The 27,833-nt window shown below is 40.4% G+C and overlaps 1 protein-coding gene across 12 annotated transcripts in view; it reads right to left on the bottom strand.

The window, feature by feature from the left end:
* Positions 1-27,833, bottom strand: part of utrn (utrophin) — a 190,445-nt gene that overhangs the window by 92,535 nt on the left and 70,077 nt on the right. The window contains exon 1 of one of the 12 annotated variants that reach the window (XM_038726947.1): positions 26,341-27,190. The exons of the other annotated variants lie outside the window; for them this stretch is intronic. Within the exon in view, the coding sequence (XP_038582875.1) occupies positions 26,341-26,487 (147 nt within the window). The 5' untranslated portion in view covers positions 26,488-27,190. Of the gene's footprint in view, positions 1-26,340; positions 27,191-27,833 lie in introns of those variants that run through there. 12 annotated transcript variants of the gene reach the window in all.

Here is a 27,833-nt window from a genome sequence, read left to right on the forward strand (position 1 = left end):
TAAATAAAGGTTCAATAAAAATATATATAGTTACACATTTTCACATTAGGAGACACAAACGTCTTTATTGCTAGACATGGAACTGACCATGAGATGTACAATTTATTTAAATTAATTTGGGGGGATTTTGCAACAGCACATCTTTGTTTTATTACTGAAAGGGCCATTTTGAACCACAGTACAGTACACCATTTTAGAAAAACTGGCAGGCAGTAAATGAGATCTCTAGGGGCCCCAAGTTGTTTGACAAGGCCAATTACAGAGGATTTGCCTTTTCTGTGTATAAGCACACAACAATTGATGGTGTTATATAAATCTATTCTGAAGTTGCATACCTTTCACTCAAGCCCCTTTGATCAATCAATGAAAAAAGTTTACTCCTTCCTTATCCTCGCAAAGTTTGTGCAGATCATAACATTGCAACATAACCCTACAAACAGGCAGAAAGGGATGAAAACATAACCTCCTTCAACTTTGTTGTTTCGGTACACACTATACTAACATGACCTCACCACGGAAATCAGGGCAAATGCAATCCGCTTTCAATCAAATGTGTGAGGAGAGGACATGGTGACACAGCTTTGAACTTTCACTTACAAGTACACCAGAGGGTTATTCAAATGAATCTGTGAGGAGGGACAGGGAAGGTGGGGAGAGAGACATAAAGATCAGAGAGACAGAGTGTGTGTGGCCTGAAAAGACTGACATTTCCTTTTCGCCTTGATTCGCACAGAGGGAAATCGTTTTGAGCCTGTACGAAAATATACACATCCCTAGTTTGATCTGTCTGTGCCTTTTCTCTTCCTCAGACTTTCTGACTAATGAAACAAAATCCGCACTCTCAAGAGTGGTGTCGTAAGACAAGTTAGACTCTTCAGAGCAAAGAAAACGCAATTAGTCTAATTAGACGGATAGACACAAACAATGAGTGTGAAAAAGCAAGATTTAAAGTGAGGTGTGCTAAAAGGAAAACAAGGTTGTTGTTTGTGTATGTACATGTGGCAGTGTCTGTGTGTGAGCTTGGGATGTGTGACTGCACGAGTGCACCACTTAAACACTGTGGGATATTCATGCCCCCTAAAAGAAGTTAATGAACAAACAACAGCTGCTTCCATCACTGATGAGCAGGAGCATGAGGAGTGGGAGGAAAATGAGAGCGATGAGGAGAAAAGGAAAGGAGCACTGCTTGTGCTCATCTGGGCCTCTGCGGTGTCTGAGATAGCTCAGCACCTCAAATGAAGATGAGAGAGGGTAGGTAGGGTGAGAACAGTAGCAAACACACACAGAGTAGGCCAGCCCCGTGGAGGCTATGCCGCACACTTCTCAAACAGCACTGAAGGAGACACAAATGTTATGTAAGTATGCCTTGTGACTTCAAAGCCACAGATGGATGCAAATATAAATGTTAAACACCGTTCTGCATGCCTGGGAGATCTGTGTGAGTCATGCTGGGTCATAAGATGAGCCAATGACATGACAAAGTGAGACCATCAATTTGAGTTGAAAGGAGAATAATTAGTTAGTCAGCATAACCATCCGAAATGTACAAAATCAGCAGATCTAAAACATGACCATGAAACATGAAACAAGTATGAGCTTGTGCCTCAAGTGTAACTACTAACCACCAGTCAGATACAGAACAGATAAAATGATCACAAGATTAAGTTAGAAAAAAGAGAGACGGATATTACCTCTAATGAGTCTAAAATAACATATGACTACCCATCTAATGTCTTCAAATTTCTTTTTAATGAAAAATATAACATCAATGTGTTTCATATCCATACTTCAGAACATTACATAGCACTTAGGGCCAATGTTTCTGGTCAGTTTCCCAGAAGCATGGAACAGATGTACCAGCAGGAACTTTTACTGTTATTGCATCTGAACTAAATATTGATTTTGTGTTATTGCTGGCTTGTCAAACATCTTGTAAGTGTTGACAAAAAGTATATTTTCTGGTCACTACTGAATTCATACAGACAATCATAGGACTAGGCATTTGGGATTGAGAGGAATCATTACTTTTTATTAGTCTTATAAAATTTCCTTAACCCCTTGAAATCGTTACCAAATATCAAATGTTGACAAATGTTTCCATGGACGTCTTACCTTAGAAGAACCTTTTTTGCACATTGGCTTTACCTGTATTTGCATCATTCCCATTCATACAGTCACGTCTCGTCATTACCAAACTGCCCAGCTCTGTTACAGAGCAACCCAACTCTGTCATCGACAGTTTCCACTCACTTTCCTTCCTTACACTCGTCCTGTCATTCATCAAGCTCATTATTCTGATAGTACCATACTTTTTACAACTTCATATTGCAGTGGGTGTTTTTCAAATACAAATTAAATTTCAAAAAAGAAAGCTGGTAATGCGGCTACCAGTGAAATAAAACATTTCTACATGTTGTAAGTGAAGCTTGAAGCAAGAACAGAGCTGCATGGTACTAAAAAAAGCTCCTTAAGTAATGTTACAATGGAAGAACACGAAATTAAGTGACTCCGTGCAACTTGAAAGGGTTGCTAGTAGTGCCAATCCAACTGAGAGTCAACACCAAGTCTACAAAACATTTCTGCTTCCAAAAGTGTGGGCAAGCACCTCCAAGCTCACACAAAACAATTTTGTTTGCTTCCGGTCCAAAAACTAAAAATAAAGACTCCAAAAGTATACCTATGTTTCTTTGGAACTGCTGCATGTGTAAGTAGTGTTGGGTAAGTGCTTGTTAACATGTTAAAACCTAATTTAACAGAGTATCAGGGAATGTTGCCCTGAGTTTACTTTTGAGTCTACTTTCTGCACCCTATTGGTCAAAAATCACACATGCAGCTTTAATGACAGCGACAGCTGGATTTTCTATCCCGCTACTGAAAGAGTGTTTTTGATATTTGATCATTTGAGCTGGTTGCTGTGCAGTTAAGTAAGATAAGGATTAAGACAAACAGATAAAAAGTGATAAACACGGAATAGAGTGGGTTTATATCAGTGTTCCCTCAGATGTTCTTTTTACAATGAGTATTCAATGACACACATGCATGGATGCATACACACACACACACAGACACACACACACATTAATACAGTCTTCTTTTTAATCTGCAAGTGGTGCCTTTGATCTGCCTCGATGAGGAAACGCATATTCAAAAGCAGCAAGAGCGAGAGATGAAAGGCCTGTCCAATTATGGTGAACTAAAGCGATCCCTAAAATATGCAGTTGTTCATAAACACTTGTACACATTAGTTTGATGCGCTATGAAAAGTCCATACGCCAACGCATTTACAGCAACGTAGAGGTTAGAAATTGTTATGAACACATAAATTAATCCTGTTAATGATTCAAATAGAGAGAAGGCACAGTGTGACTCATCATTAATACATGACTGCAAAAAAAGCAACACACAGACAGAATTGTTTCAAGAATCACATTAAAGGTACTTAAAACTAGGAGACATAATAACTAATATAAAAACTTTCCAATACTTATTAACACCAATTTAGACTGACTGTCTAGTATTGTATAAGACTATGCATGACAGAGATGTTTAGTATGCATCTGTCATAATGGCTATATGTATGTACTTACGCACACACACACACACACGCACACACACTCTATATATTGTACATCTTGTCATCATGGCAACTATAATCCTCTATTTACTGTCTAATCTCCTTGGTTATGCTCAACCATCTAGCATCCCGCCTTACACTAAATTACCAGCACACTCAGTAATATGAACACACACCATCAGAGCTTCTTACAAATACTTAATAAAAGAAATACAATGAGCTACTCTTTAGGGTATTGTAAATACTAACTTTCTATTGTTGGAATCACTTTCATGTTTAATTTCGATGGACTGTTCTTCGTTTAAATGGATTTTGTGGATTACTTGTTTGCTTCTCATCAATTCTGTGGTTTGTTTCAAAGGCTTGTCTAATAATTGAGGCTTCTGCTAATACAGCTGTAACTTGGAGATGCTTTAAATAGAGCAAAAAGCTGACTTGCCAATGACATCTGACACAGCCCTGTTTTCAAAGGACATTTTATATCTGGTAATCCCCAAAGTGATGCAAAATTGACCAAAGAAACATATGTAACACATAAAAAATTACCATAATGGAAGTAAAAGTAAAGCTGTACTTAGGCACAGCAGTGCTTTGAACTACAACCTAATGCTGGCATGCTAACATGCTAACAATAACAATGTTAACAAGCTGATGTTTGACAGGCATAATTATTGCCATGTTCATCATCATGTGTTAGCATGGTAACTTTTGGTAGTTAACACCATATACAGATTATAGCTAAGGGTTGAAGGACTGTCATTAGTTTGCAGGTATTTGGTTATAAAGCAAAGTAGAGGATACTTGATGAAAGCACTAGATGAATAATCAGGGGGATCACCAAAGTTATTCACCCTGAGGTGCATATGAACAAATATACCAAATTTAATTGCAAATCAATCCAATAGTTGGGGAGATATTTCACTAAAAACAAAAAATGCCTCACTGCTAGTGGAGCTAGATGAAAAGGCACCAAAAACAGTAGGATTCATCCTTTTAGAAAACAGATAATAGGCATAAGATCATCTCCTAAGTGCCTTCCAATGGGAAAAACACCATGAATGAAATAACCTTTCATGTCATATCATCACCTTTCATGTCATAGCCTACATTGTTTCTAACAGCAATGATAAGTTCTTTAATGTAGAACATACTAAGAAATGCATCAGAATATTAATGCAGATCCTTTTAAGTGGCAGAAATATCTGTCTGGGGTAAATGTGAGATGACCGCTAAGATCCATTGCCATGCCTATGATTTGCATCTATTTAGTTCTTTGGGGTATGAGTGGTGTCAGCAGCTGCTCACCTTTTGATACCCAATTAATCCTCCTCTAACCCACTGTACCTTTAGAATCTGTATTAAGGAGAAGACAAGAGAAGAACAGGTCTGATTCAAAATGAAAAAACGGTTTCTTTTTTGTTTGTTGACTTGACAGATTCAGCAGTCTGCAACAGAGGGTTGGAGAGAACAGAAGGCAGCCGAAAGCACGATGGGAACTAATAACTTTATAGTGCCAGCACACAAGCTCTAAAACAGAATGAAAACAACAACAAAGTAAAAGTATAACACACTGAGGCTGCAGTGGCTTCAAAGTGAGACCTTTGAAATTCATTTTAGCACACACATAATCAGTGAGGTGGAAGGTAGAGAGAATGAGAAAGGCAGAAAGGCCTTAAGTCCAGAAATACTGAGTAATATGAGGTGATTAGTCATTTGTGGGAGGTCTGTTAGAATATCTTCCCACAATCTATTATTGCTGAGCAGATGGGTGTTTAAATTCACTCCACATGGAACAGATTCATAACATGACATGTAAATTAAAACTCAAGACACGTCTGTGTAGGTTCTATAGTCCCTGTAATTGCAATTATAGAAGCTTATGTATATAGTTCAGCAGTGGATGCTGTCCTCGACATACTGTAAAAACCATAAGAGGTCAGTCTGATTTATATGGTTAGCACAGTGTCTTGCAGTTGAAACAACAGCAGGGATCTTTGTGCAACTGTGTACTGTATATTAGCATATGCATGTTTCTGACTGGCAGCGCTTTTAAAAATGATAATACAGTTCCCCTTTTTTTAATGAAGCCTGAACTGCTGAGCCGTCCTCTGTGATGATAGCAGCCTCTGTAATTGAACCTAGTATGTGGCTGAGATCCTATTTTTCCAGGCTAAAAATAATGAAATAATAATGCTTTGAAGAATCCAGGACATCCTGGTGATAGATGTTTACCATCACGATTCTTCCAAACACACACATTTTATTCACTGTGATAGCCTTACACTGAGTCGGCTTAGAGCAAGAAAGAAAAAAAATACAGGAGTGAAAAGAATAAGGAAAACAAAAACAAAAAAACTGAGTTACCATTTGCGTAAAGGGTATCTGCACTCAACAGTGATAAAATTAAACTTCAAAAAAGATGCATTACAGGATTATATTTTTAGAACCAAATTTAAGGTCCCAACTCTGCACTTATTTTTTCCAATTATTCTCCCACCACCATGACTGTCATCAGATTCACTTGGAGTCTGATGGCGGGATGTGATTTACGCCTTGTGCCTCTCCGTTAGTCCACTTAACCCTGACTGGGAGAGTTGTGATGCAGTAATTGGCTTGACTTGAAGCCCAATCTCTAAATCACATTGCCAGCACACTCACAGCCACACACATACACATATATAGTCTGCACATATATCATCTAACACGTTACTCCACTTGACCACTTCGCCATGATACAGCACACTTTAGACACATTAGGATGCTCCAAAGTTTCAAAATTGACACAACACTAACAGCAACCCATGCTGAGAGCACTTTCTCTCTCACACACAACCATATGAGCACATTTCACACAGAGTAGATGTACTAAATGCAATGGTCCAGCGTAATGGTCAGCATTACAGAGCCTCTCTTCCTGGGCAGCAAGTATTGATTCAAACTCGAAAGAGGTGCTCTAAAAGCTTTAGGACAAGTGATGTGAGGCTTGTCTCTCTCCACTTGGTTTTAGAGTTTTTCTACATCGTGGTTGTGCAGAGGCAAAGATTCAGCACTGCAGCACAGTGAGGCCAAATCAATTCCCATATCTACCTGTACATAGAAAAATATACTGACAGGGTACATACTGTTCTGTGACAAAATGTTAGGCTGCTGTGACTACTGTGTGCCATGTAATCATTAGTATAACTGATGCAGGCTAGGTTCACTTTCAGACATTTAAGAGTCTCTGCCATCAATCTGAGAAAATTAGGCAAAAACTGATGACTCTGTAATGTTGACAGGCCTATAGGAAACTAGACTATTAGCAACGCATGCTAGTTGTCTATGACCTCCAAATTGCCTGGCACAATGAACATGGCACAAGATCAAAGCAAAATAGGAAAAGCACATGAGAGAAAAACAAGAAAGATCAGCATGGTGGGGGAAAGGCAAAGAGAGATGATCTGATGTGACCCATTACTTTCCGAGTGATTTTCTTCTGCTTATCTTTTTAAACAAAAAAGAAAAATTGTGCTAACTTAATTTATGTGTAGCAAACGGAGAGGAAGAGAGGTAAAAAAAAAAAAAAAGAAAAAAAAAAGACTGGCCTAATTACACCAATGACAACAACAAATTAAAGGTGACTCATTTGATGGATTCAGCAGGGAAGACAAAGAACAAAGTGGAAAAGTACAGTGAGGTATAGTGTACCTTTGTGTTCTTCCAAAGACGCAATTAAAAAAGATACAGCTCAGGATGTCTATTGCCTTGGCTGTGGGAGCACAATGTCAGTACGGTTTATCTTTATGGGACATTTCTCCTCCATGTAGAGCGTTTTACTCAGATGGCCCTTTCATCTTATAGAAATGTGTCTCTACTTTGATTGGTCCAGCTCTGAAACATGGGTACATCCTTGGGGTCAATGGGAGACTGTTTCTCATATCACAACATGGGGCATATTCCAGTGTCATGTCTGAAGCCATTTGTGGAACATTTGTACCAGTTATATAAATGGCTCAGGGGCATTGCTATATAAAAACCCCAGAGAGCAATGAAAGCTAAACATTGTACATATTTTTAAGAAAAGATGTTGGTGTAATTGTCATGGTTGATTCTGATCTTGTAAACTACTGTGAGAGAAATTCAAGGCCATACATTGTTTGAACGCATTTTGCCATCTAAAACCATAAACTCTTCTTTCTTTCTTTGCTATAATGGCTACTCTACGCTGATTTGTTAATGTTTAAATTCCAAATTAACTGAGCTAACATAATTCACAATTCACACGGTCAAAAGTTCCGGTTGTCACTTCCGGTAAGTGCACAACAGCTGTGTTTGATTTGAGACACAATCACCCTGTCGAAATTGACGCACTACGCAAGTAAGTACAATGTGTACACAGTGTACTACTTGTTAGTGTACTAATGGTAGTATCCAAATTGAGACACAGCTATCAAGCTATCAAGTTTCCTTTACCTCATGTTAAATGCTTAGAAAATGTTTCCTATATCGATATTCTTAAATTGATGTTTTCGTAGTCTTGCCAGTCAGATAATAAAGTTTAATACTAAAAATGTCAGCTTTTCAAGAATCAACTGCCTTGTTTGTAGCTTGAAGGCAATCTATGTCCAATATTATTCAAATCAGCTTAGAAAGGTTTTTATAAATGAAAGATCAGATAATTTTCTCAATGCCCAGAAGATCAAGCAGGCAATCCTTCAACTGACGTGAAAATATGAAAATCACCAAGTTAGCAAGTCACCTGCCAACAGAAATATGCAGCACATAATATTATCCTAAAGGTCATCCCATAAAACTAGACTCCATCAATAAAACAAAATGCCACAGAAAGGCAGTATGACAAACAATCTCACCAACTCAACCTTCAACATCAATAGAAAATGTGAAATGAAAAAAAACAAAAACTTTAATCAATTCAGATTTTTTTGTCATTTATACAATAATCACAGCAACACAACAATCCTTTACAGAGAGAAGGGAATGATTCCAGGAGCTGGAAGGTGAGTCCTCGAGTAAAACGGCATAAAGTAAGAGCAGGGCAGCCAAGTCTTCTCATGTACTGTAGGTCTGTATACAGTCTGTAAATGTGCCTTGTGTAGAGATTCACTCTATTTATAAAATAAAGTTTTCCTAAATAGTAATTTTTGTTCACAAACATTGTGCTACAAATTGTTCTATTTTGAGATGAAAGCAAAATCCCACCATGAAAATTTGGCTAAATATATGAAAACAGCTTTCCCCAGGCAGCGTTTTTTGGTTGTGCTGGCAGTGTTGCTGTGGGTGTTTCTTTCTTTCTAAATTGATTTTCTGTGAAATATAAAAGCAATGTGCATTTTTTTGATACATGCAGCCATGAACAGGAAAACATCTGAGATGGTGCTGAAAGCATTTAAATCACACTTGTAAATCAAATTTAATCACAAGAGTTTCCAAAGAACACAGTTTGTCATTAGGACACAGAAAAATCCCATTATTATGCATTTATGTAGTTAAAGTTAATAATTAAGTATGACAAGATTTATTTTTCTTATCTTCTCAGTACATTTTACCACTAAAATAAGAAAAAGACAAAACACCTTTGTAAAGAAAGCCATTTACGCGACTGACTATAAATGCAATTGTAGTGATTTCAGTAAATCATGGCCTGAAACAGCTTAATCATTATAAAGGAAGCAGCCACTTATAAATGACAGTCAAGCTTTAACAGGGCACTCCGTATACTCAGTGCACTCAGTACAGAGAGTGGGGAAGAGGCACGAAAGAGAAAAATGACGGAAATAGAGTTAGAGACAGACTGTACGTGACGTCTTAACTGTGCAGCCAATCAGCGTTAGATTCACAAACACCAGTGAGCACCTCCAGTGGTAAAGCCATTTATCAATCTAGTATGATTTGTGACAAACTAGAAAGAGCGACACAGCTGCTGCATGCATACCTGTTTGTGTGAGAGTGTGTGTGTCACTTAATTCAAGTATACTAGTGAACTGAGCAATTAGGTGATGAGTCACACGTTTATTGAAAGGTTGGAGTTCTATATTGATTTCCCAGTGTTTAAGTCACTGGTGCACATCAGGCCATTCAAAAAGTTGTTGTGTTTTTTTTTAGAAAAATTAATAAAGGTAGATGGAGAAGAAATAGAGAGAACCTGCACTACCGCCTAAGATTGCTCTGTGCCAAAACTGGACAAAAGAAGTGAATAAAACCTACAATCACCTGGGAAAAATGTAGTTATATCACAGACATAGTCCAAAGCCATCTTCCATTACAGTTACCATTTGTCCCCTCCAATTCAGTATCTTTATACATGCAGTTCCCAGAAGCAATTCAGCAACATAGCACAGCCCAATATCCTTCTTGCTACTGGGGATATACAATGCTAGGGTTTGGGAGCCATCCAATCAGACTTTGTTGCACATGATGAAATGGCATTGTGGCAGCAATATAGCCTGCAATGCCCAACGAGCTTTGGCTGGACATTACGATTTAGTATGAATTCACATCCGAGTACTAAATACATAACATCTCGCTCAGCTGTAGACTGGTTATATTAAAAAATATATATTTTGTATTATTGTATTTTCATAACAGCAGCACAGAGCTGCCTCATAAATTTCCATCAAAGATGAACTCTGGGCAGTGTTTGAGTGTTCATCTTGTAAATCACAGAGTCAGCCCAGTCAAACAGCACTTAGTGTACACACACAAGACTGGAGACCAGTGGTAGGCGTTTGTGATTTGAAACTTCTGACAGCCGCACACTGTCTTGTTTCTAATAAATAACCAAAGATCATACCCACAGAAAGAGTTTGCAGGCGAGTTTTTAATAACAACTACTGAAGCAGGATACAATTACTGTACTCTAATGCGAACCATTTATTGCAAGACAGTTTTTTAATAATTGAAGCCATTAAAATATCTGTACCAGAGGTTTGAATGACTGGAATGAAAAATGAACAGCCTCTTGATCGTAGACTATAAATGTGCATGAATGTCGTCTCATCTCTCTAAAACACTTTACTGGCAGTAAGGCTCTTTTTTTTAGCTTGACTGACATTTATCATGAAAATTGTAACTCTCCTATAATTGTTGGGCTTGTAAGTCACTTAAGTTCGATTGATTTCATTCACTCAGGTCACTTGTTTCCTGAGCTTTCAGGACCCTGTCTCCTTACAGGTATTTCTGATTTGCCTCTGTCTCTGCTATTCAGGACCAGTAATGACTGGTTAATTTAAAAAAACAAAAAAAAAAAAACATTGTAATTTTGCATAATTTTTCTGATGTACCTTCTAAGGTACCTAAATATATTAACTTAACAAATGCTAATAAAAACCTGTTTTAGTTGTCTTACCTAACCTCAAATGTTACTCTGGTCAGAGTCAAATAACAATATTAATAATTAATATTATAACTATATCCTTACAATATGCTGGGGAACATGATGCCCGAAAGGGCTGGTAAAAGGTGATTCATTTAGCAGCGGTGCAGTGGCAAGGGGTAGAGACACTCCTTTAGCTGAGACATTAACAAAACAATCAAAGTATATCTCCGCTTCATGTGTAGGGTAAGATGACATTTCTTATTCCTTCATTATTTTTCCTTTTCATTTCCTCTCGGCTGCCCGCTAACTGGTCCTTTTTCCTCTTCCAACGGGCTGCCAGTGACAATGTCATGGCAACCACCATTTGCAGTTCATGCTTGCTTGCTGTATAGTATTGTACTCAGTGAAGCCTACGCCTTGTTAATGCTGTCAGTCTTTTCATACAAGCACGTGTTACGTATTGCTATGGAAAATGCAGGCACCTGTTTGGGAATGACCTGATTGTGGATTTTGTTCTCAAGTCAAGTAAGATCAATGAGATCAACAAGAAGATTTTAACAGTGTCCACAGTCACATGGATGTTGCACCAGACAGTCTTGGCGTAGAGGTACCTGAGCTTAAGCAAAGGTCTTTATATTTGGAAGTATATTAACGGCATAAGATTTGAGAGAGCACAAAACTAATTTGCATGCCACTGTAGTCTGTAAGTCTGAAATTCAGTCTACAGTGCAGGTCCACACACCCACAAAAAACAGAAATTCTAGGCTAAACAATAAGGCTTATAGGTATAAATATTTAAACCACACATTGTCCTAAATAATCATATGGTCTCCAATTGCTCTTTATAGAGGAACAATATATTCAAAGTGTGACTTCTTTCCTTGTGCTGACTTTAACTTTGAAAAGGACCCTTTCCACAGACACAAGCAGTCAAAATCGGTTTCCTTCAAAGGGATAGGGTTAGGAAAAAACCTACACAGAAGTGTTTAAAAAAAAGCCAGCTGAGGTTTTTCAGCGGGCACATCCGGCTGTGAGGAGACCTAAGGCACACTTAGAATATGTTGGAAGGATTACATAAAGTGTCCCATCTGTCCTGGGAACCGCTCAGGATCTCACAGGAAGTAGTAGAGGACATGGTTGGTGAGAAAGGCACACCACTTTGTTTGCTGCCATGGGTGGATGGAACTATAGACAGACACCGTTCCCTGATCAACACTTACACAGGCAGAAAAAAATTTAAGATTTTTTACAAGCCTTTATTAAACCACTCAAGCACATAGAAGAGCAAAACAAATACTTAAACTAACTTAAAAACTGGAGGAGTCAGTAAAGCTCTAAAATGGAGCTGGGAGATTAGATGGAGAGAAAGAATGATAATACTTTAGTTGACAGGCACATAGAGATGCAGCTAAGCAGAGAGAGAAAATATTATCAGCTAGATTCCCAAAACATGTACTTTCAGATAGTCATGACGCCAAATTTAAAATTTGCCACTCTGTCAGTATGCTACTTATGCTGATCTTGAGACAGTAAGCTCCCCATGCTGTCAACAAACAGTAAAAAGTTAAGAATTAATATCTTTGGAGTGCTAACAGGAGACTGAGTGGTACCGTTGCTGGAGAGTTAGTGGTGAGTGCAGCTACCCCAGGACACTAATGCATCTTTCTGCCAAACAGTGAGGAAGGCAGTCAGAAAAGGAGATACTGTGACAGTGGAGCCACAGTGACAAACAAACGGCCAAACAGTATATTTTGAGCTGGTTTTGCCAGTTTTATTGCTGCACACATGAGAATCAGTTTGAATTCAGTAACCATGGCAGCATATGTGGAGTGGTTCAATGAAACTTTGAAGTAAATGTAAGCTGGTTTTATTTTTTCATTTTATTTATTTTACACACTACCTGCCAGTGCTTCCATAGATAACTCTGCTATTATTTTGGTTTGTTTGCACATACACTGCTCTAATATGGCTTGCAAACTGTGCCAAATGTGTTGTTCTTTCTTGGAGATCTGATAAAGTTTATACGGTATTGCTGTAAGTGGTGTGCTTTTCTTTGAAGGTGTGGCTGTCGCTGCTCATTTTTGCATTATTCCTATATTCTTTTTCATTATAAACAAAACCTAGTTGCTGGTGCTGCAAATGTAACACTTCTGTGCAGACACTGGGGGTTAAGAACCACAAAGCTTTTATGAGTTCTTGACAATCTAGGAGGATTAAAAAGCAAAATTAATTTCTAGGCAAATTTCAAAGCACCTTCCTTGTTAGAAATATATCTGCTGCATAAATAGGCACTTAAAAAAAAAAAAAAAAAAAAAAATCAAGTTCAAAGCAATTTCAACAAACACGCAATTCGGACAGGTCTGCTTTCTGTCCCCAGAATCAAAACTAAACATTGAGAAGCAGCGTTCAGTTTTTATGCAACATATATCTGGAACAAACTCCCAGAAAACTGCAGGTCTGCTGAAGAATAATAACTTACACTGCACTTTTACTGTTTTATTCTGTTTTAATTTTCTATTCAACTCTTTTAAAAATTGTATTTCAATGTCCTTTTTTTTATGTTTCCATATGTTGCTTTTATGTTTTATGTAAAGCACTTTGAATTGCCTAGTTGTTGAAAGATGCTGTACAAATTAACTTGCCTTGCAATTCATTTGGATGCAGCCCAGGATGTTGGCTAATGCAATCTTGTATAATTGACTTGGTTCTTTTATTAGTGTTGCCACCGTTGCCTCACTTGAGTGATAACGCATTTAAAGAAAATCAGCAAAAAGCCTTACCTTTATCCATAATTTTATTATCTGAAATGTCAAATCCAAAATGCATCCGCATGTTACTTCTTTAAATCTTTGGTGCCATGATTTGCCAAAAAATCACAACTCGCTACTGAGAGCAACAACACACGCAAAGGGTCGAACAGACAGTGCCTTTTAGGAATGCCCCAAGTACAAGGCACAGCCTGTTGTGTTTATACACTGAGAATTTTGAATTTAAACAGGTGATAACAGATTGAATACTTCACATATTTAAACAGTACTTCAAAATTTAAGTAAAGAGTGACAGCCAGCATATACAAAGGCACAAAGGTAGGGGTTGGAGGGTAAGTAATTAATGCAGTCAAGAACAGTAAAGGTAGTGTGTGTGCATGGGTGTGTGTTTTTGACCTACATCCCCTCTGTGAGCCGGGTACTCTGTCTCTGTGTGAGAGGGGAAGTTTAGCAGCGGGGTGTAAGGCCATCCAAACTGAGTTATGATCACACACACAGACAGTGCAGAGTGAAACTAGACAGTCAGACACTGGTGATGTCAGAGGGAAGGTCAACAAGAGGAAGGAGAGCGCCAGATGGATCGAGAGTGCTCGTCCATTGCCCTGTCAGTCATTTGGTTGCCATGGCACGGTAGGTAGGGCGGGGCCTAAAATGGGCTATAAATAGAGTAAGGCAGGATGGAAAGAGGACAGAGGACAATTATGATACATCAGCCAGGGGTAGAGGTGTGTGTGTGTGTGTGTGTGTGTGTGTGTGTTTCCCAGAGTGGTTAGTGGTAATTAATGGTCTCTCTCCGGGATGGAAAACATCAATCCAAAATTAAATCTTGATGAACTACCACAAATTGACAAACCTAAGGGCAAACAAAATACACACACAATTTGTAGCTCTGTCTTTGTGAGGACCAAAAACATCATTTTTACTGCAATCCTATTTTTCTAAACCCAAACCCTAGAATGAACCCTGACCTTGACCCACTTGTTAGATGTGACCCCAAACCCAGATAATCCCACTTCATCTCAAATGACCTCAGGTTGGAGGCTTGCCTTGATTTGATTACTAAGTCCATGCAAACACAGAACACACACAGACATACACACACATACAGATTGACTGCAGACCAACTCAGCTCAGAGTAGAGAACAGCAACCTGACCCGGGCTGTTGCATAGAACTTCAGGTTTGCGTTGGATTATTTTCAAATATAACTTACGAAAATTCTCTCTCTTTCGCTCTCTGAATCTGTATCAATCATGTGCATCGATGCACGTCACGTTTAGCAGGTAGATAAGCAAGGCCTACTGGGAATTTATAAACCTTTGGCATATCAGCTAGTAGAAGTAGTACATCGTTTGTGCTGGTGGGAAGCCGTGCCATTGTCAGATTAGTTATTTTTTTATTTGTGAGAAAGCCTTTTCAAAGCAAGCATAAAATGTTGTCTTTGAAGAAGTAGTAACAAAAATATAGCTTCGGTCTCGGTTCAGGTGTCAAATATGGCTGTACAGGGGTTCAGACACGTCGAGTTTGAAAGGCGCAGATAAAAGCCAGATTCATGTCTAGGTTTTCGGCCCGTGCAGATCTCTGGCTCTGAGTGACTAACATTTCCAATCTTTTAGCTTTAACCAACATAATGTAACCCCTGCACTCTTTACACAAACTTCACCTGCAGCCAAATTCTCAAAACCCTCATCCATAAATCTTCATTTTTACAAGTGAACACAAATCATCCTTTGTATTCAGAAAGGTTTGTCAGTGTTCCAGTAAAGGAAATGACCCAAACACACACAGACACACATTTTTGGCAGATTCCACTCTACTGTCTCAAGCATACAGGCTTTTTCAAGGGCATTTCGCAGTGAGTCTCAGAGAGATGATCTAATTACTGTCATTAGCAATATCTAATTGAAGCCTTAAAATTAAAAGATTTGTTCTGGCGCTAACTGTGCTAACCTATTTTAGGGTTTCAGAGAGCAAGAGAGAAAAAAAGCAAAAATAGAAGGGAGAGAGAGCCAGAAAGAATGTGAAACAGCACGCTTACTAGTGCATCACAGAAAATGAACTTGGATCTGGGTATATCATTTGCCCCTTTAACCTCCTAAATAAACACGCCGAGGCAATGAGAGGCAGAGGGGAACGCAGTGTGTCTGGCCCTACATCCCCTTCTCTACCCTTTCAGCCTCCATCCCTCTTCACTAATTAACAATTGTTTTAATCCTCCTTTAATTCTGCAGACAATTGCACAATTTGTGTGTGTGTTGCACCCTGAGTGTCCCTCACACCATTCACCAGATTAGTTGAGCTACTCTCCGCCAAACGTCGCCCACAGCGACCAAAGGTAATTGCTTTTTAATTAAGCCCCCGGCGCTAATCCCAATGATATTTAGCAGGCACGAACTGGCACATACACACACATTGACACACAGACACTGATGAGGGGACATAGACTGAAAAGGGGAGACACTCAAGAAGACCTACTGTAAACTGGACAAATGTGTTAATAGGCTTTGTTGGTATTTCTCCTTTGTCCGCGGTGCGAAGAAAGACAGGTGCTAAAAATTAGGTTGTTCATGTACTGAAGCGATAAATGAATTTTCACCCCATGCCAATCTGAGAATATCCTTTAGACTGAAAATGAGCACTTGGATCAATTCTAGACTCTGTGTGTGTTTGTCTCTCCAGTGACCCTCAAATAATCCCAGAAAACCTCAAAGATGGAAAAATCTTTTATCTTCTTCTTTTCGTACACTTATCTGCCATTTCTTCCTCCCCCTTTCCTTCTCTTTTCTTTCTCCATCAGACTTTCTTCTCTTCAACACTTCAGTCTCTATCTTCCTATCTGTTCTGCCCTTTCTCAGTGTCCAACTTATTCTTGTCAAAATATTGCTCTTTTTCATTTTCCATCTTTCCACAACATCATGTTTCTATTTCTCTTTCCAAACCTCAGTTTTTTACTTAAAAAAACTAAACAAAACCCCCCAGCCATTTTCTTTTCATGTCATGACATGTTTTTCTTCTTCCACCTTTCGAGTCATCCTCCCTGCTTCCTTTTCGGGGGGAAGCCAGACTCATCTTCTCCTATGTGATGACTGAAAACGTCCCTCTTTTCAGACATTTGGGTGATAACTATGAAATATGCTGAACCAATGAACACCCGCACTTGCAGCACTGTAGTAAATCTAATTTGATTCCTCGTCACGTCTAACAGCTCTGAATTTCCTTTGATGTCTTTGGTCCGATGTGTGAAGGTACCACTCAAGCAGAGTTATGGCTCGTGTTGGACTGTCTTTCGCAAACACTTTCGTTGATCACACTGATCCTCTCCTGTCATCTCTCATCCCTCTCTCAACTTTCTTGAACATCACACATTTGATGGAGCTGTCTCGTGGCTAATCTTTTAACCATGTTGTGTGAAAAGGACATTTTTGATTTCACGTGTCTTTTTAGTTCTACCAAAAGCTGCTCAGCGTCTAAACTACATGTCAACAACAAGGGCTACTTTGGGCAAAGTTAGGATTTTAAATTCTGCTTAATATTTTTGTGACATGAGTCTGACTACCCATCATACCGATCAAACTCTTCTTCCACACTGTTTTTCTTGTATTTCCACTGTGGCATTTGACTCTGTCTCCTCTTGCTGGCTGTACCCTGCTGTAGATTATAGACTATATATAGCACGATTTATCTTTAATCTCCCTGTGATATAACAGCGGAAAACATTTTCAGCTCTGCTTTGTTTTGCAGCACCACAGTATTTACCTCGGAGGGCATGCTCAGCGCACTATCCTCCTCCTTTAACCAATGCACAATGCCATTTCCTCCATCCCTGTACCTTCTCCATGATATAGTTTCTTTTGTTATACTTGTTCTCCTACTTTGATGCTCCTTTGATCAGCCCAGCTACCTTTAGGTGCTGCTTTTCTTTCAACTACTTTCCTCTTCATTTAGCCCACATCTGGCAAAAGTCAGGGATCTGCCCATAGCAGAAAACATGTAAACTGAGTGTAACTGAATTTCCAACATTTTGATCAACAAGGTATTCCGATAAATCCCTAATTAAGGTCTTGTCTGACATATTCCTTAATTTCCTCATTGTAAAACAATTCCCAAAAGAGGCTGCTAGGCAGGCAACATGCACTTTGTAGTTACTTTAAAAGATGTAGACTCACAAAAAGCTCTACAGAATTAAAACATGAAACTATGAGCTATTAAGGTGAGTCACATATGATGTGCGACTGCTCCGTAGTTTGATGGAAATTGGCACTCCCTGCATAATCACATGTTGCCGTGTCAAGAGAAAGCATTCGATCAATGTTTTAACAGCATGTAATGATCTGGTTGATAAGCATGGCATCAAGGCGGGCTCAAGTAGCATGTAAGCCATCTGTCTAAGACTTGAGGAAAAGATGGGCAGAAGGTTTTAGGAGGATGGGGGGAAAAGAGGGAGAGCATGAATGATTAAAGAGAGGCATGCAAGGAGCAGATGACGGCATAAATAGAAAGAGGAGGATATGAGCCCGAGCATATGCTAACTTACTGGCTTACTGAGGGGTGGTATTAGGGAAATTGATACTGAGAAGTGTGATAACCGAAGAGGAAAAAGACTGGTACAATAAGAAAGAAGAGCGTGGCTTTATACTAAAGCTAAAAAAAGTTAGTTCACGCAAAGTTTTTTTTTCCCCCCTCCATGTGATTGAACAAAGAGCCTACACGATTGGTTAACTGATCAAAGAAATGTTTGTCTCTACAGAAAGGGTATTATTCAAGAAACAGAATAACAGCAGAACCAAGACATTTGCTCAGATGTGAATAAGAGATTTGAGGAGCGATAAATCACTGAAAATGTGGGCTGTGTCTTCCGCAAAATCATTTGGGCCCAGTGCACCACAGAAATTATAACACCAAACCACTGAGACGTAGCAGGAGCAGACGTTATCTTCCAGAAAATGTGCCACTTCTTTTTAAAGAATTAATTACCCTTGACAAGAGAGGAAAAATGGCCAATAGGTAGAAGATCACAAAGGAGAAAGAATGAGCATTAAAGTCAAGGTGGGTACACAGGAGGGCAAGACAATGACAGAGAAAAGGAGGAGATGAGTGACAGAAGATAACAGTGAGAAGAGGAAGAGAGAATATAATTTCTAGATAAAATCTGCATAATAAGAATTGGGCCAGGCCACCTCTGATCATTTTTCCTAATACGATTGATTGTGTGTGTAAGGCTGATTGAGTGAGGATTATGCAGCACAATCTCTCCTCCAATCTGAGACTGTGGTATTTGTCAGCCCCACAGAGGTACAGATGCTCACATACAGAGAAAACACAATACGGGCTGTGAGTCAGCACTGTTTTTGTGTGCTTACCATAGATATTGGCAGGGCGGGACGCTGGCAGGGTGCAGAGCTCGGGCCCTGTGCCCCGTAGATTGATTGTCAGGCCAAGAATAAAAAGAGCAGCAAAGCAAAAATGATTGCATCCCTCGTATTATTTCCCCCACTTATGTCGCCCCCTGGATCGCACCCTGACTTGGAGGGTGAGAGGGAGCTGGAAGGTCAGAGAGACTTCAAGCTGGAAACAAAAATCACTGCCTCCAGGTCATTGTGTCCCCCTTTCTTTCTCTTTCTCTGTTTGTCTCCAGAGATCTCGCTGTACTTTTAACATTTATTTTTACATTAATTCTCCTTTAGAGAAAAGAAGGGAGGGCAAAAATATTGAGACGGAGCTTAATGCATAACTACTGTGGGGGGTGGTGATGGGGCAGTGGATAAGACACATGCCTTTGGTGTGAGAGACCCGGGTTCAAATCCACTGCGAGACACCAATGTGTCCACTGAACCTGCAGGACATCGTAATCTCTATCCTGTGTCAACTTGTTGTGAACCGGCGTGGGAAGTCTGGGCCGGCCATAGATCATAATGTCAGGTGAGTTGGAGAGTTCTGGCCGAGCCTGCTGTCTGAAAGCAAGCAAGTCTCCCAGTCCATCTGAAATGCGCCTGCAGCAAGTATAAAATCAAGCACTGTACTGAAAGTTAGCATTAACAGCATTTTCTTGTTTACATATTCATATTCAGCTTTGAAAACTAAACACTTCGATTATTATTTCATGTTTAATCAATGCAGAGAACTGTAATTGATTAAATATAATATAATATTATAAATATCACTTGTCTCCATGGCCAGCAACGGGAAAGCAGAGACTGCAGTGCCCTCATCTTCACAGAGACCTGGCTGCATAGCAGCGTACCTGAGGAAGCTGTCACACTTGACGGAAGGAGTTTATTCTGCTCAGCCAGGACACTAGAGTCCAGTAAGACAAGGGGAGGACGACTGTGTATCTACATAAATCATGCTTAGTGCTCAAACCATGGCTCAAACGCAGCTAAAATGGACGGACAATGTTTATCAGATGTGGAATTTTTAATGTTGAGATGTCGGCCATAAAATCTGCCCAGAGAATTCTCAAGTGTTTTTGTCGTTGCTGTTTACATTCCTCCAGATGCAAATTAAAAAAATGCACTACAGGAACTGTATGAGGTCATCAGCAGTAAAATGACAAAACAACCTGATGGTGTTTTTATTGTTGCTGGTAATTTTAATCAAACAGATCTTAGAACAGTACCAGTACCAGAGGAACGAACACGCTGGACCACGTCCACACCAATATTCCTGGCAGCTACAAAGCCCGCGCCCGTCCCCATTTTGGTTTATCAGACCATATTTCTCTGCTTTTTCAGCCCACTTACACCCAGCTGATTAAAAAGGTCACACCAAAAATTAAAACAGTCAAAGTGTAGACAGATGAATCTACAGCAGCTCTACAGGACTGTTTTGGGAGCACAGATTGGAGTATGTTCAGAGAGGTCGCTGCCCAGGAGAGCGACATCAACCATGAGGAATACATCATACATCAGCAAATGTGTTGTATGATCACTAAAATGATAAAATAATTCCACATTCAGAAGGCCTGGATGAATGGAGAGGTGAGGACTCTGTCCAGAGCCAAAAAAGCTTCTTTTTCGGTCGTGTGATAAAGAAGCTTAAAGTACCGCCAGAGCGAGACTGAAAGCTGGCATCAGGGAGGCAAAGCGGAGATATCAGCAGAGACTGGAGAGAGACCTCAACACCAACAACCCCAAAGAAATGTGGCAGGTCATCAAAAACATCACTGACTACAAAAACAGGAGCTCCCCCATCATGTGTGAGGCCACATTACCAGATGAACTTAACACTTTTTATGCTCGCTTTGAGTCTAATTCACCTCCAGAGGACCGGCCACTGTCAGTATCCACAGCAGATGTGAGGAGAGTCCTGCTGAGAGTGAATATGAGTAAATCAGCTGGGCCTGATAACATTCCTGGTCGTGTACTAAAAACCTGTGCCAATCAGCAAGTTATTACTGACATTTTCACCATCTCGCTGTCTCAGGAGAGGGTTCCCACCTGATTCAAAATAGCCACTATCATTCATTGAAGAGTGGTGCTCAGAGAACAACCGACTGCTCAACATCAGCAAAACCAAGGAGCTGATCACTGATTTTAGGAAGAAGGCGATTAAGATATACACTCTTGTCTACATCAGTGGAGCTGAGGTGGAGCAGGTAAATAGTTTCAAGTTCCTGGGAATTAGCATCACAGAGAACCTGACGTTTCGTCTCACATCTCCACACTGGTGAAGAAAGCTCAGAAACGACTATATTTCTTGAGGAAGCTTAAGAAGGCAAATTCCCGTGCCAAGTTCTTGCCAGCTTTTACAGAGGAGCAATAGAAAGCATCCTGATTGGAAACATCACAAACCGTCATGGGATGTGCGCGGCCCAGGACCGGAGGGCTCTGCAGCGGGTGATTAAAACTGCCCAGAAGATCATTGGTACCCATCTCCTGAGCATCAGTGATATCGGTGAGGTGAGGTGCCTACGCAGAGCCCAAAGGATACTAAAGGACAGTGCCCACCCAGCCATAGCCTGTTCACCCTGCTTCCTTCTGGGAAGAGATACAACAGTTTCTGCTGCCACACCACCAGACTGCAGAGCAGCTTTTTCCCCCAAGCTATCAGACTCTTAAACTCTAACTCATCCTCAGCACTACTCCAGTGATGATAGTTTATTTCTGTTTACCATTTTTTATAACTGATTCTGTATTAATGTATATTGACTACTATGCAGCAGAAGGGAGTCACAAAACTCAATTTCACTCTATAACTTGTTATATTGTGACAATAATCCTACCTACCTATATTAATGCAACCATAATATAAATACACGTGCAATTCTCCATGGAAAGCTTTGCGTCTGTCCTGTTCCCCAAACAGTTGTTTACCCGGATCCCTGATCACATGTTTTTGGGCTGGGTGGTTACAGAGCTTTCCAGCACCATGAAGTCTATCTGATGATAAACCACATAGGCATTAGCAGGGTGAGCTTGCTGTCGGGACCTGCCTGAAAGCCACTAATGGAAGTGTGCGCACAAAAAACCCAAACCTAGCACACACATGCATTACTGGCTCAATAAATGGGCTTACTGGATGTGGATGTGTGTGTGTGTGTGAGTGTGTGAGTGTGAGAGAGAGTGAGAGAGTGAGAGAGGCGTGGGGTTGAAGGACTTTCTCTCCATGTATATTTGCATCTAATAATATAAAATGTAGTTTATTACATATTTAATCTAATCCCAGGATGGCATTTGTCAATCACTTGGCGAGTTTCTCCTCATCTCCTCCTAACTGAATGGTCACTTGCTGCAGTAACGGCAATTGAACAGAAGAGCTGCTTATCTCTGGGCCATATCAGTGATTTAAGTGCAATTTCATATCGCCACTACCACCAATTTGGAGTCCATCTGCGGTGATTTACTTGTAATGTTGATTGGGAGCGGAATCCCATCTTCATGTTCTTTTATTGTCCCTGCTCTCTCCCACTACCATCTTGATGAATTTAAATGATCTGCATTTATGAATCCACATAATTCTCCCGCCTGTGACTCATCACCAGGCTTGGTGCAGACTAAGTGAGACTGTGTGTGCGTGTGTGTGTATACTTGTGCTTGAGTGAGTACATGTGTGCATCTGAGTGTGCATGCGTGTGTGTATTGAAGTGCGAGGGAGAACAAAATGCATTGTGGGCATGTGTGTCCGTAAACTATGTGTCTAAGCTTGCGTGAAAGAAAATATCTGTTATTTCCAGGTTACCGGGGGGGGGGGGTTACCCTGCACCTGCGGCTCTGTCTGCTAATGCTAACACTTGCTAATAACCCAGAAGACCCCAGTGGAGCTCAAGGACGGGGAGGTCAGGCCACTGGGCACCATGCCCATGCCTGAGTCACCTGTCCTGGGGTAGCAGTGAGCCGCAAGCAAAGGTAGATGGAGTGTGGAGCCCAAAGGCCAAAGTATTTGCCAAACAAACAATAGGAAAGATGAGGCATGACTCCACATTGTCAGTGCTTTAGGGCTGTTTCTAAAGTGGGTTTTGGCTAGACACACACACACACACACACACACACACACACACTAGGAGCCAATGCCACAGTAATGAGAGTAGGAGGACACTCCTCAGGAGAGAGGTGGGCCCTTCAGCCAATTCTCAGCTAGTGATTACACACAGAGAGACAGAGCAGAGCAAACGCCAGGAGATGAAATGAGCTGCAGGGGCCCACTGTATGCCTCAGTCCAAACTAACAAGGCACGCTACTCAGAGGCACTCTTTACCAATAAACTACTCATGTCACAAGCATGCAAGCACAGAAGAAGCAAGAAACACGAGGCTAGAGGAAGATGAAAAGAATCAGGACGTTCCAAGGATTCAGAGAACCTCACATTTACATTTAGGGCCTTTAGTATGATATCTTTAATGGGAGTCAGTGCGATTCCGTGTGTGGGGAAAAATATACTGTAGGAGCGTACACATAAACAAAGCCTTAGGGAACACTGTATAGATGTACAAATACTCCAATAGCCTACAACCTCATTAAACATAATTGCTTTAAATTGGGAAAGTGTGAGAAGAAAACAATTTAAGCACCAAATAATAGATGCAATTCTAAAAACTGTTCAAGTTTAATGGCTTCTGTTTGCAAAGTCTGCAAAGCTCAGTATTATACATCAGCCTAATGAGCACTGTTAAAGGGGCACACAAACACATATACACTCAAAAGCTACTAGCAAAGCACGATTAACAGAAAAACGACAAGAAGGTTATGACTCAGTACATTTTATAAACTTCCCATCATTCATAGCTTGGTGAGCAGGCACAGCGGTCACCCTGTACTATCCTGCCACTGTGAAGACATAGTGAGGACCAATATGACAGAGGTCAATATGTTTTAAAAGATAAGCTTGGCTTTGAGTAAAATACAGCCTGCATGTAATTTATAGCCTTCATGTGAGTCTGATGACAGGAAGAATGCTGACTTGGTCAGTCAGATCAGCAGAATATTGTTTTATGTAGATTTCTTTTCAGATACAGGATGGCATGAACACAGCATGTTCCTCAAGCCAGGAAAAAAGTATGTTAAATTTAATGCTTTTCAAAACTTCTCTCAAGTTATTTTCCTACTTAGAGTAATTACAGAGGTTAAATTTAGTACTAATTCATAAAAATCTGCTTAATGAAGGGCCACTAGTTTTTTTGTTTGTTTGTTTGTTTTTATGTACTATCCTGAATCAGACAATAGTCAGGTGGGCTGTTTTAGGAGCAGCACTGTCCTGTCGCAGAAAGAATGGCTGGACCCCAGAGGGTGGGCCCCAAGCAAATCCATCATCGTGAAGTCACTGTTCCAGTCTGGCAGCCAGTGAGCGCACCCCAGGGAGGCAGGACAAGTCCGGCATCACTGATTCCCCCAAGGGAAGGCCAAACGAAGCTGGAATGACTGATGCAACCCCGGGGAGGTTAATCGAGTATAGAATGACTTATGCCTCCTACCGGTAGGGACGCAATCTGAGAAGGTCTGGCCTCTAAGGATGTTGAATGGAGCCAAATTATCAGTTCAACTCCAGAGTTGAGTAAGTTTACAGAGGAAGAAAGAGTAAGTGTTGATTCTGCAAATACTGTACACATGCAAGTTTACAGGAAGGATATGATTTTGCCCAGAATTGGCTAAACAAGCTGTAGCACGCACAGCATTCACAAGATAAACAACTGAGAAAAGAGCATGAACAAGTATTTATGCCTAATGTTTATCGCTTATTCTTGCATTTGTCTCTCCATTTTTCATTTCTCATCCCTGTGTTCTGTTGGTTTTTGCAGGGGTTTTTTTGCTTAAGAAACTAGAGAGGTAAGCAAAGCACCTGTAAAATATGGTAAACAGAATTTACCCTTGCTCACGCTTTGGCAAAAATACAAAGACTGACAAACAACCAAACACAGGCAGCAGAAATAAGGGAGGAGCACTAAAGAGCAATGGATTTATGGATTAAAGATGGATTAAGTCGAACCAGCACATGTTTGTTGAGGCATGATTGAAGCTGGCAAGCAATCAGAAACTAGTCTGATGCATCACACTGTCAAATCCCAACAGCTGGTTCCCCCTGCCCTCTGACAGAGAGAGGGTCAATGTTGTGTAATGCAAGAGAGACAGCAATGAAGACCAATAATGATCAACAGTGGGTCAAAATGGCACCAATGTCCACCACACTCCAGTAGCCGTTTCCTCTAAGGAGAAATTGATAGAGCCAAACAAAACAGCTGTAACAGGTTGGAGAGTGATACAACTCACTTTTTCATTTTTCATTAAACATCAAGTCTGGTAAATCAATTCAAATGTATGTGTGTGGCAGCAACACGTTCAGCTGTGTGTGATTTCAGCATCTAAATGACTTCACCATTACAAACTCAGGTAACAACTTTAATTAAGAGACTTAATTGTTCATTGCGGCCTTTATAGAGCAAACTCTGTCATCAATCCTTTCACCACTGAGGAACTCGCCTCTCCTTTCACTAACACAATATATCCTGTCAGGATGCCTCTCACAAGCATAAACTGCATAAATACAGTATTCTTACTCAAAAACAGCAACACATGCTCTTCTCTGCCTTGTTAGTTTGTTTATGCCTGCACCACTATAAAGTCAAAACCTACTTCAAAAACGGAGCGTATACAGACAAAAATATAAAAATATAAAGCGTGCACACAAACACCACAACAGGGATGCACAGTTGGAATTATTATTTTGTATGCAGAAAAAAGATATATATATATATATATATATATATAAAAATATAAAACAACAACATACTGTGGAGGTGACAGAGTCCCTGAACAACATCGACTGGAACAGAATGTCTTGACAACCAAATGACTCATGAATAAAAAAAAATAAAAATAGAGGAGAAACGATGGATGAGGCAAAGATTGACTACTTGGTGAGCCACTCCTTATTTTTGAAAAGAAAGGACATTTGTACTGAAAAAAATACATATACCCAGCGAAAACTTTGAGGCAATCTGCTGATAGGCGTACGCAAACACAAGCAGCTTTTAGATTAGTAAAAATAGTCTCAAAAGCAAATCCAAAAGCTTCGAACATACTCCAAAACATGCAAGACGATGAAAGTTTTGAGAGCAAAGTCAAATCATTAATAAAAAAAAACTGCACGTTACAAGTTTAAAACTAATTTCCATCCAATGTATTAAAAGAAAAAAAATAACGGGAACAGAAACTCTCTATCCTCTAGCCCGCTCTCTCTCCTGAGTCCACATACCTTGCAGAGTTTCTGGTAGCGCGGCGAGGAGATGGCCATCCTCTGGAGCCTGTGTAGGAAGACCACCACTTTCTGGAGGGAGGTCCGGACCATGGCCATCATCTTAAGACTGCTACAAGTCTGTAGCAGCCTGCTCCTGGTCCGCATGCTAGCACTGCCCTACCCCACTCATATTGTTCTCCCTCTCCCTAGCCAGCCGACCAGACCCCAGCCAAGCTGACGTGATGCGCACACACACACATGCACACGCAGAGATAGGGAAAAACACACACACTCGCAAGCGTACTTAGCTCAGCATGCCTCCATGTTTCGTCACACATACACAGACGCTACACACAGTGAGTGTAACCTCATTTAGCGCTCTCTCTCTCTCTCTCTCTTTATAAACACCTCTGAGCATGCACACACACACACACACACACACACACACACACACTCACACGATGATGCAGGCGAGCAGGACAAGACGAGACACTCACTTTCTCCTCCACGCGGACATTCACACGAGCACCCCCGACTGCAGAGCCAGAAGAGAATCAAACAAATCACTTGTGACGGCACCCTGCAGAGTCAGAGGAGGGTGACGAAGAAAAAGGAAATGAAGAAGAAGATGAGAAGAAGAAAAAAAGAAATTCAACAGGGAGACTGGAGAGGAAGAGTGGAAAGTGCCGGCAAACAGAGGAAAAAGAGAGAGGAAGGCACGAGTTGCACTGGACGAGAAGAGAAGCTGGTCGTTACACGGTTCACTTTTTACTAGCTACTACTGATCTGGAGAGAGAAAGAGAAAGCGAGGGAATGAGTGAGAGAAAGGGAGGGAGATAGTACTTCTACTGGACCACAGAAAGAGAGAGAGAAAGCGGAGAAGAAAGAGAGAGGACAGAGAGAGAGAGACGGATCAAAAGCAGCAGTGTAAAGGACGACAAACACTGCCTCTGCCGTGATAGGAGAATGACATTACGCAAGGCAACCAACAGATCAATGAGCCAGAGACAGGCAAGGAGAGAAAGCGTAAGAGAGAGAGAGAGAGAGAGGGAGAGAGAGAGAGGGAGAGAGCGCAACAGTGAGAAAGGAGGACTGAGCAAGAACTACACAGATGAGATGCACACACACAATAGAGTTACAAAGAGGGAGGAGTTATTTCAAGAGTCCAGTAAATGTCCCATTCATTGCCTGCTTGTTAGTGACTGAAAGTTGGAGCACTTCCACAGCTTGGATGGACATGAAACTCATCTGGTGAAATCATGACATCTAAACCTGAGTAACTGTATTAGCAAATATCTGTTTCTTTAAAAAAAGCCACTGTGTACTTACGTAGACAAGTTAACTAGGACCATTTTGGTAAGAAATCACAGAGCTTAAATTCTGGGCATGTGTGCCACTAATGCTGAACTAAAACAAAAAATGACGCTATGAAGAAATCCATTAAAACATCGTAAAACAGTTGACTTTCAGATTAAGGGTCAATGGGTGAATTCAGCGAATTTCCAATTGCA

The sequence above is a fragment of the Micropterus salmoides genome, unplaced genomic scaffold, assembly GCF_014851395.1.
Source record: "Micropterus salmoides isolate LMB-PRFRI ecotype aquatic unplaced genomic scaffold, ASM1485139v1 Ms_hic_scaffold_18, whole genome shotgun sequence".
Lineage (NCBI taxonomy): Eukaryota > Metazoa > Chordata > Actinopteri > Centrarchiformes > Centrarchidae > Micropterus > Micropterus salmoides.